Below are 9,122 nucleotides of genomic sequence, written 5' to 3' on the forward strand. Positions count from 1 at the left end.
TTATTGGGGAACTGGGGAAGGGGGACAGTGTTGGGGAATCGGGGAAGGGGAACAGACAAGTTGCTGTCCTTTTGTTCTTCAGTCTAGTTGTTGGAGGACGTTGCTTCACTGGCCCATGTTGGTATTATTATTGCGCTCTTCCCGGGTGAGGCAGATCGGTCGCCGGCCTCTGGACGGCCGCTCACAGCAGCTCTTGGCAGCTCCCACTGGCTGCCGGCCGCTCACGCTGGCTGCCGGCCACACACGGTAGCCCATGACAACCCACTGCAGCAGGGGACTGCAGCCCACGCCGTCGCCGGCAACTCATGGCAGCCCAGCTCCAGGTTGAGCTGTTGTTCAGCATCTTAGCTGTAGAGGGCGCAGTGTCACTGGCCCTCATATGTGGCATCCGAACCGGGGCCCTCTGGCATCCCAAGCCAGCTCTTAACTATCGCGCCACTCGGCCAGCCCAGTGTGGCATGGGTTTTCCAAATTTTCTTACCACATTGGCATCAAAGAAGATCTCCGTGTCAATTGAAAACCGAAACTTTCTCTTGTCCTCTTCTAGATTATAGAAGTGCCAAACACCAGTTTTCAAGTACCCCATTGTAAGTGCTTGTTGATCTTAAGATGTTAACTTTATCCTTCAGACAATTCTTTATATGTTATAAAACAGTTTTTAAAATACCCTTGATGATTGACTTGCAAATGCTTTTTTGGAAATTAAAACATTGATAGATCATGTATCCTGTTGTGCCCTAAGTCACATACTTACCCCCATAGGGAATTCTGAATTGATTAGAATCACTTGTAGAATGCTTGGAGTCTCTCTTTCTCATTGTGTAGATGAGAAAATGGAGACTCACAGAGGATGTTAAATAACCTGCTTAAAACCCCCTAAGTTTTTCTTGAGGCGGGGGCCAGTATTCAGGTCTCTTAACATCTGGTCCAGCCTGACTTCCTACATCTCAATGATAGTCTGTGTGAAGATTTTTATTACCTAGTTCACTTCCTTGTTATAGGTTTATTCTGATTTTATATTTCTCTTGAGTCGGTTTTGGTAATTTGTAAGTTTCTCACAGTGATGTGAATATTTTGTCTAAATTGTCTAGTTTATTGGCATAAAGTTATTTATAGTATTCCGTTCTAATCCTTTAAATTTCTGTACAGTTGGAAGTGATGTTCCTATAGGTTTATTATTTTTATTTTTTTAATTGGGGAATTGGAGGAGGGGAACAGTGTTGGGGACTTGGGAAGGGAAACAGCCAAATTGTTGTCCTTTTTTGTTCTTCAGTCTAGTTGTGGAGGACGCCGCTTCACTGGCCCATGTTGGTATTATGATCATTATGCTCTTCCCGGCTGAGGCAGATGGGTCGCCGGCCATTGGATGGCCGCTCATGGTGGCTCACGGCAACTCACTGCAGCCTATGCCGTTGCTGGCCACTCACTGCAGCCCTGCTCCAGGTCGAGCTGTTGTTCATAATCTTAGCTGTAGAGGGCGCAGCTTACTGGTGCATGTGGGATCCGAACTGACAGCCCTATTGTTCAGAGCTCGTGTTCTTACCAACTGAGCCACTGGGCCGGCCTCCTATGTTTATTTTTAATTTTGGTAATTTGTGTATCTCTCTGCTCTCTCCACTGTTCTCCCTCCCCTCTACTCTCCTGTTTGAACCTTGATCTTTTTTAAAGAAACAATTTTTGGCTTTTTTTTTTTTTAAAGTTGTTGATTTGAGATTTCCTTTTGTAACACAGGTATGTAAATAAAGCTACAAATTTCTTTCTACACACATCTTTACCTGCATCCTATAGATTCTGGTATTTTGTATTATTTTCATTTAGTTAAAAATATTTCCTGACTTTCCTTGTGATTTGTTTGACCCATGGATTACTTGGAAGGGGAAGATGAATTCCCAAAGGAGATTTCCCAGATTTCAGTCTGTTGATTCCTAATTTAGTTTCCTTGGGTAAAATATACTTTATATGATTTCATTTCTTTTAAATTCATTGTCTTATGGGCTAGCATATAGTCTGTCTTGGAAACTATTCCAAGTGTGCTTGAAAAGAATATGTATTTTGCTGCTGTTGGTTGGAGAGTTCTATAAATGTCACTAAGGCCAACTTGGTTGATAATGTTTAGTTTTATCTTTGTTTTCTGTCTAGTTCTTTTAGTTTGTCTTCTAATGTAATCTTCAGCTACTATTGTATTTATTTCATTCTGTTGTCAGTTTTGCTTTATGAATTTTGTTAGGTGTGTATATGTTTATTCATAATTATTATGTTTTCCTGATGATTAGCTTCTTTATCATTATCAAATGTCCCCCTTTGTCCCTTTTAATTTTTTTTTACTCTGAAGTCTATTTTGTATCTTAATATATCTATTCCAGCATTCTTTTGATTATTGTTTGCATGGCATACAGACATGCCTTGTTTTATTGCACTTCGCTTTATTGCACTTCACAGATGTTGTGCTATTTACAAATTGAAGGCAAGACCCTCCACCTGCAAAAAGATTACAGCTCGCTTTATTGCGATACTTGCTTTATTGTGGTGGTCTGGAACTGAACCCGCAATATCTCTGAGGTATGCCTATATATTTTTTCCACTCTTTTGTACCTATTAATGCCTTTGAATCTATATCTAAACTATTTCTTGTAGAGAGCATATGGTTAGATCTTTTATCTAACTTGCAATCTTTATTTTTGATCGGAATATTCAGTCTATTCACATTTAATGTAATTATTGATAGAGTTGGCTTTACACCAGTTACTGTGCTTTTTGTTTTCTATGTCACTTGTCCTTTTTGTTCCTCTGTTCCTCCTTCACACCTTCTTTTGTATTAAATAGAATATTACAATTATTCCATTTAAATTTCCTCCCTCCCTCCCTTCCTATATCCATTTGAGTTTTCTTCTCAGTAGTTGATCTAGGGATTACAATATGCATCTTTATCACACTCTCCTTCAAAGTAATACTCATTTAATTCCAACAAAATATAGGATCTTTGCTTCAACCTACCTTCATTTACTCCCCCTTCATTTGTGCATATTTGTCAGAACTATTACAACTTTATATATTATAACCCCAACAATACTGTTTTATAATTACAGTTTTATGTAATCTTTTGTTTTTAAATCAATTTTTAAAAGCAAAATGAGAATATAGTTTTTTAAAATTTACCATTGTATCTACCTTTTATTCTTTTTTTTTTTTTTTAAAGATTTTTATTGGGGAATCGGGGAAGGGGAACAGCGAAGTTGTTGTCCTTCAGTCTTAGTTGTGGAGGGCGCAGCTAGCTCAACTCCCAAATCCAGTTGCCATCCGGCAACCCGTTGGCAGCTCCCGGCTGCCCAGCTCAAGGTGCCATGTTCAATTTTAGTTGCAGGTGGGTGTAACCCACCATAGCATGTGGGAGTCAAACTGGAAACCTTGTTGCTAAGAGCACACGCTTTAACCACTGAGCCATTGGGCAACCCATCAGCATCTCAGGGCAGCTCAGCTCAAGGTGCCCTGTTCAATTTTAGTTGTGGATGGGCGTAGCCCACCATCCCATATGGGAGTTGAACCAGCAACCTTGTTGTTAGGAGCGTGTGCTCTCACCAGCTGAGCCATCCTGCCACCTGTTGGCAGCTCAGCTCGGGCGCAGCTGACTGGCCCATGTGGGAATTGAACTGGGGACCCTGTTGCTCAGAGCTCACACTCTTAACCAATTGAGCCGCTCAGCCAGCCCTCTACCTTTTTTTCATATGGGTTCTGATGTTATTACTTTCAGCCAGCTGGACTTCCTTTAGTAATTTTTTGTAAGGCAGACCTGCTAGCAACAAATTCAGTCTTTGGTTATCTGGGAATATCTTTGTTTATCTGGGCCTGTCTCCGTTTCACTTTCATTTTTGAAGGATAATTTTGTTGGGTATATATTCTTTTTTTTTTTTTTTTTTTTAAGATTTTTATTGGGGAATTGGGGGGATGGGAACAGTGCTGGGGAATTGGGGAAAGGGGAACAGACAAGTTGCTGTCCTTTTGTTCTTCAGTCTAGTTGTGAAGGACGTTGCTTCACTGGCCCAAGTTGGCACCATCATTGCGCTCTTCCCAGGCGAGGCAGATCAGTCGCCGGCTTCTGGACGGCCACTCACTGCGGCTGCTGGCCGCTCACGCTGGCTGCTGGCCACACACGGTAGCCCATGGCAATCCACTGCCACAGGGACTGCAGCCCACGCCGTCGCCGGCGACTCATGGCAGCCCAGCTCCAGGTTGAGCTGTTGTTCATCATCTTAGCTGTGGAGGGCAGTGTCACTGGCCCTCATATGTGGGATCCGAACCGGGGCCCTCTGGCATCCCAAGCGAGTTCTTAACCATCGCGCCACTCGGCCGGCCCTGTTGGGTATATATTCTTAGTTGATAGTTTTTTTTTTGTTTTTTTTTTCCAGTGCTTTGACTGTGTTATCCTAATACCTTCCGGTCTCCAGTGTTACTGGAGATAACCTGTTACTTGTATCGATCCCTTAAGTTGTTTTTTCTTGCACCTTCCTAGATACTCTGTTTGTTGTCAACAGCTTGGCTGTAATGTGCTGAGGTGTCTCTTTGTGTTTATCCAGTTTGGAGTTTGTTGAGCATCTGGATTTTAGATGAGTATTTTTCACCAAATCTGGGAAATTTTCAGCTGTTTTTTTTCCTCCTTTCTCCTTTTTAAAACACCTGTTATTCCTATTCTGGGAGGCTTGAAGATTTTAGTCTCAGGCATTCTTCATTTTTTTCATTCTTTTTTCTCTCTTCAAATTTAAATTCAAGTTCAACCATATTAAGGTCTTAATAACATCCTCTATTCTTGCATATTCCTCCTTTTTTTATTTTATTTTATTTTATTTTATTTTTTTAAAGATTTTTATTGGGTAATTGGGGGGATGGGAAATTGGGGGAAGGGGAACAGACAAGTTGCTGTCGTTTTTTTTGTTCTTCAATCTAGTTGTGGAGGACGCTGCTTCACTGGCCCAAGTTGGCACCATCATTGCGCTCTTCCCTGGCGAGGAAGATCAGTCGCCGGCTTCTGGACGACCGCTCACTGCGGATTCCTCCTTTTTTTAGACCCACGAACCTAATGAAATCATGTTTCTCTGGATTCTGTGAGGGTAGCTTATGACTCAGGTTTACTTGGGATAGCTCTGCTGTTCCCATCTAAGTACTTATGGGTACTGATTCCTGATCACAATCTTGAACTTGTAGGACCCCAGAATAGTTTTTCTTGTGGCCTTCTAACCTCTAACAAGGCCCAGTTGTTTCTTCTACAATCCTTAAGGCCCTACGACTAATAGTCTTCCTAGTGTAGCCGCTACTCCTTCATTAGAGGTTGATTGTTGGGCCAGTGGCTCTCCTTTAGTGTGACCCTGAACTTTGAACACTAGTACCCTGTCCTCGGACTAACTGAGGGCATGGAAGAGATTTCCTCCATTACACGGCGTGAACTGTGTAGTGTCACTGAATACATAGTCATAATAATCATCATTGCTACTTCTTTACCTTCTCACAATATGGTTGCAAATATAGCTAGTTGTGCCTTTTGAACCAAATCATAAACAGCTTGATGTTGCTGTCTTCTTCACATTTTAACTGTCATTTTTAATGTGGCTGGCTTGCTCTGCTTGACAGATGGGGTATAAGATTTTTCCTGGGGCACAAACACACTCATTCCCTGAATATATTAACCATCCTGCCTAGACTGCAGGTTCTTGTAATTGTTTCAGGGAGTAGTGGTTTGTCTGAGGACAGAATCGTCTGGGCATTGTGGTTGTTGGTGACCAGCCCTTGTAAAGTCTTTGCCTCTGAGAAGTCAGGTGGATTGGTGGCATGCCTGGATCTGAATATTCAGTCCCCCAATCTTGTACCAAGTTTCACGTACTCCTAGTAACTGACAGGTGGGACTCCATCCAGTTCATTACTTTACTGCTGTGCATCTGTGAGGACTATGCCACACGTCTCTTCTCTCTTCCATGGCTTTAGGTTAGCTCAATAGACATAATATCATTTTTCCTTTAATCTGAGGTACTGTCTGTTTCAAAATGCATTCCAGTTTCAGAGATACTAAACTTTCCCCCCTAGTTTTATTGAGAAATAATTGACATACGTTACTGTATGAGTTTAAGGTGTGCAGTGCTGATTTGGCTTGCATATATTGTGAAATGATTACCACAATAGGTTCATCTAACGCCCATCATCTCATATAGAGGTACTAAACTTTTGAAATACATGTTTTGGAATTGATGAAATGTAGTTTTAAGGTTAGCACTAGAGATTTAAGGATTAAAGGGCTCTTAAGCCCTTGGCAAGGCCAAAGCTGCAGCATCCTACTCTCAGTGCTTCTCATGTCCACTGGTGGTCTCTCTCACGTGTTGTGGCATGGATTCACTACAGAATCTTCTGGCCTCAGTCCTAACCAAATCCACTTGACTCTTTCCCAATCTGATGCTTTCCCTCAAATATACTTAATTCTCAAGGGTGGCATAGCCATCTGATCTAGTTATACCGTTAACATTTTTTAATTTAACCCTTCTCTTTTTAGCACCCCTTCTTAGTTAATTCCTGATCATACTTTTATGATGTGGGTTTTGGCAGGTGGTCATTAACATGCTGGACTGTTCTGTTGCTTGGTGTGGCTTTGATGGCCTCATTTATCTTTGGAATATTGCTAGTGAGTCCCACCCAGAAACTTTGGTATAGAACTGTCCTTGCCCACTTGTCTACTTTCCCACGTGAATTCAGTCTGGTTTAAGCTTGTATCTTTTAGTGGTAATGCCCAAATGTCATTTGCTAAATGTAGATCTTTAAAGTCTGTTATTAAAGACTTTGTTTTGCTAATATCTTTGGGCATACTATTACTTAAGGAACAGCTGAGGCTGGGACATATTTCTGTTAGCAAATGTAAGCTTCTAAGAACTGTTCACGTGGAATTTCCAGGCTGCAGAGACAGGGCATGGTCTTGCCCACATCCATTACTGCTTCACGAGGCGTACCTTATTATTTACAGCTTGTGGAGGCTCACCTAGTAATTCCATCTATATGTCCAGGCCAGTTGAGGCCCGGCGTCTGTAACTTTGATTTCATGTGGAATCCATTGCCAGGCTTCCTAGGGCTTTAACTGGCACAGATACACAAGCAGTGGATTTTAACTAACCTCTCTGTAAATTATTGGTCTTATTAACTGCTAAGCCTCTGGCGATCTTAATGTAATCACCCCTAACATTTAATTTTAAAAGGATTCCCTCAAATTCAATCAGCGTCTGCTTCTCTTGCCTCACATTTAAATTGGCCTCTTTAAACTGATATTTTTGTTTATCCCTTTGTGGTTCCCTTAATCTAAATTCTCATTTTCCCAAAGCCTTCATTCTCAGGAGTGGTAGCTTCATTAGCTAATTTAAGTCCTTGTGTCAATAGTGAGGTCTGTCATTTTCTGAAATACAGGCTGCACTGTAACCTGGCAAAGTACCAAGACGGACCTTTAGAAAGTACCAGAACCAAGGGTCTAGGTCTCTGTAATCCTAGGCCCTCCATTCTTCTGAACATTGATTGTCCTCTCCTTCCTACAAGATTATATGTTACCCTGATCTGAGTCCTAACCAGAACCAGTTATAGCTTCTGCTTTCTTCTCAGAGTTGGGTACTTTCAACTGATAGCTGGCAACCTGCTGACAAAGTTCATGGCTTCATAATTGGGACAACCCGTTTATTTGCGCTTAAAGAGTGCCCCAGCTTCGTCTGGTGAGCCTGGTTGACTTGAGTATCCCCAGATCCCTAGAAGCCCGTCAATCTCATTCTGCCTGGCTGTTCTACCTTGAATGTTGCCCTTAAACTTCTCTTTAGGGGCCCATCTGATCACTTCACTGTTTCTTATTTAGAACGTTAGGCATGGGCCCATACGTAAGTTTCCTAGTCTAGCCTTCCAAAATTAACCTTGTATTTTTATGAATGATATTCTAATTCTCTATGAGGCCACATTGGGCTAGATTGTCTTTCCTGAGCTTCTCCATTTGCTCACGTATATTAATAAACCACTATAATCTGGGTGAACTGCGTGGATGAACCCTAGTCCTTGCAACCTGAAGGAGCCTGATGAACACTTAATGAAGAATGAAAGATAATTATATTTTTAAACTTCTGACTTCTAGAGTAATTTGTTGTTTATCTGCATGTAAGGATAAGTGGTGAAAAGATAGTAAGCCCCTGAAAATTGTAGATTAGTAATGTATAATAATTGTATTTTTTCAGCATTGTATTTAAAATTATAATTATGAAAAGATATGAAAGGTAAAAGGCCACCAACTGGCTAAAAATATTTCCATTTTTTACTGAATTCAAAGTAAATTAGCTGTTTTGTTTTCTTTTTTTAAATAGGGTTACACATCATTTTGGAATGACTGTATTTCATCTGGATTACGTGGCTGTATGTTAATTGAATTAGCGTTAAGAGGAAGGTTACAACTAGAGGCTTGTGGAATGAGACGTAAAAGTCTATTAACAAGAAAGGTAAGAGGAGTGCTAAATAACACCCTTTTTAAAGAGTTTGTGCTGCCGCCTGAAAATGAAGAATGTTTCTTTCCAAAATTAAAAGAGGAAGTTGATTTTAAAGTTAATTATTTTTTCAGTCATGTTTCCATAGCTTTTCCTCGGTTTCCTGGTTCTTTGTACAAAATGAGTAATGTAATTCATTGTTTGGATCAACTGGCCATTGCATCTCACATATTCACAAAGACTCCAAACTTGATTTGCTACTTCTGAAAGCCATAATTTGGAAAGACTTAACATAACTTTCTTTTGAAACTCAAAAATGTTATTGTGCCAATTAACTATCCATCAGCTATTGGTCCTTTTAACAGAATTTGAATACTTTTCAGATCTCTGCCTTCTCTACTATGAAGGCCTGTGTAAATAGAGGTATTGACTAGTATTTAGAATTTTTAACTTCAACCTTAGTCTGAAATATTCAAGGCTGTTTCTCTTCTAGTCTACCATTGTGTTTCTTGGGGGCATGTGTTCAAAACTTTTTTCCTTAACACAGTGTCCTAGTGAAATCCAAAAAGTTTTACATCAGAACTGAATTTTTTTTTTTTTTTAAAGATTTTATTGGGGAATTGGGTGAGGGGAACAGCACTGGGGAAT

The 9,122-nt window shown here is 40.6% G+C and overlaps 1 protein-coding gene across 2 annotated transcripts in view; it reads left to right on the top strand.

The window, feature by feature from the left end:
• GOLPH3 (golgi phosphoprotein 3) overlaps positions 1-9,122 on the top strand; it is a 46,522-nt gene that overhangs the window by 16,402 nt on the left and 20,998 nt on the right. Inside the window, exon 2 of one of the 2 annotated variants that reach the window (XM_019647889.1) lies at positions 8,358-8,489. The exons of the other annotated variant lie outside the window; for it this stretch is intronic. Coding sequence (XP_019503434.1) covers positions 8,358-8,489 — 132 coding nt within the window. The remainder of the gene's footprint in view (positions 1-8,357; positions 8,490-9,122) is intronic. 2 annotated transcript variants of the gene reach the window in all.

Source organism: Hipposideros armiger, unplaced genomic scaffold (genome assembly GCF_001890085.2).
Source record: "Hipposideros armiger isolate ML-2016 unplaced genomic scaffold, ASM189008v1 scaffold_117, whole genome shotgun sequence".
NCBI classification, from domain to species: domain Eukaryota; kingdom Metazoa; phylum Chordata; class Mammalia; order Chiroptera; family Hipposideridae; genus Hipposideros; species Hipposideros armiger.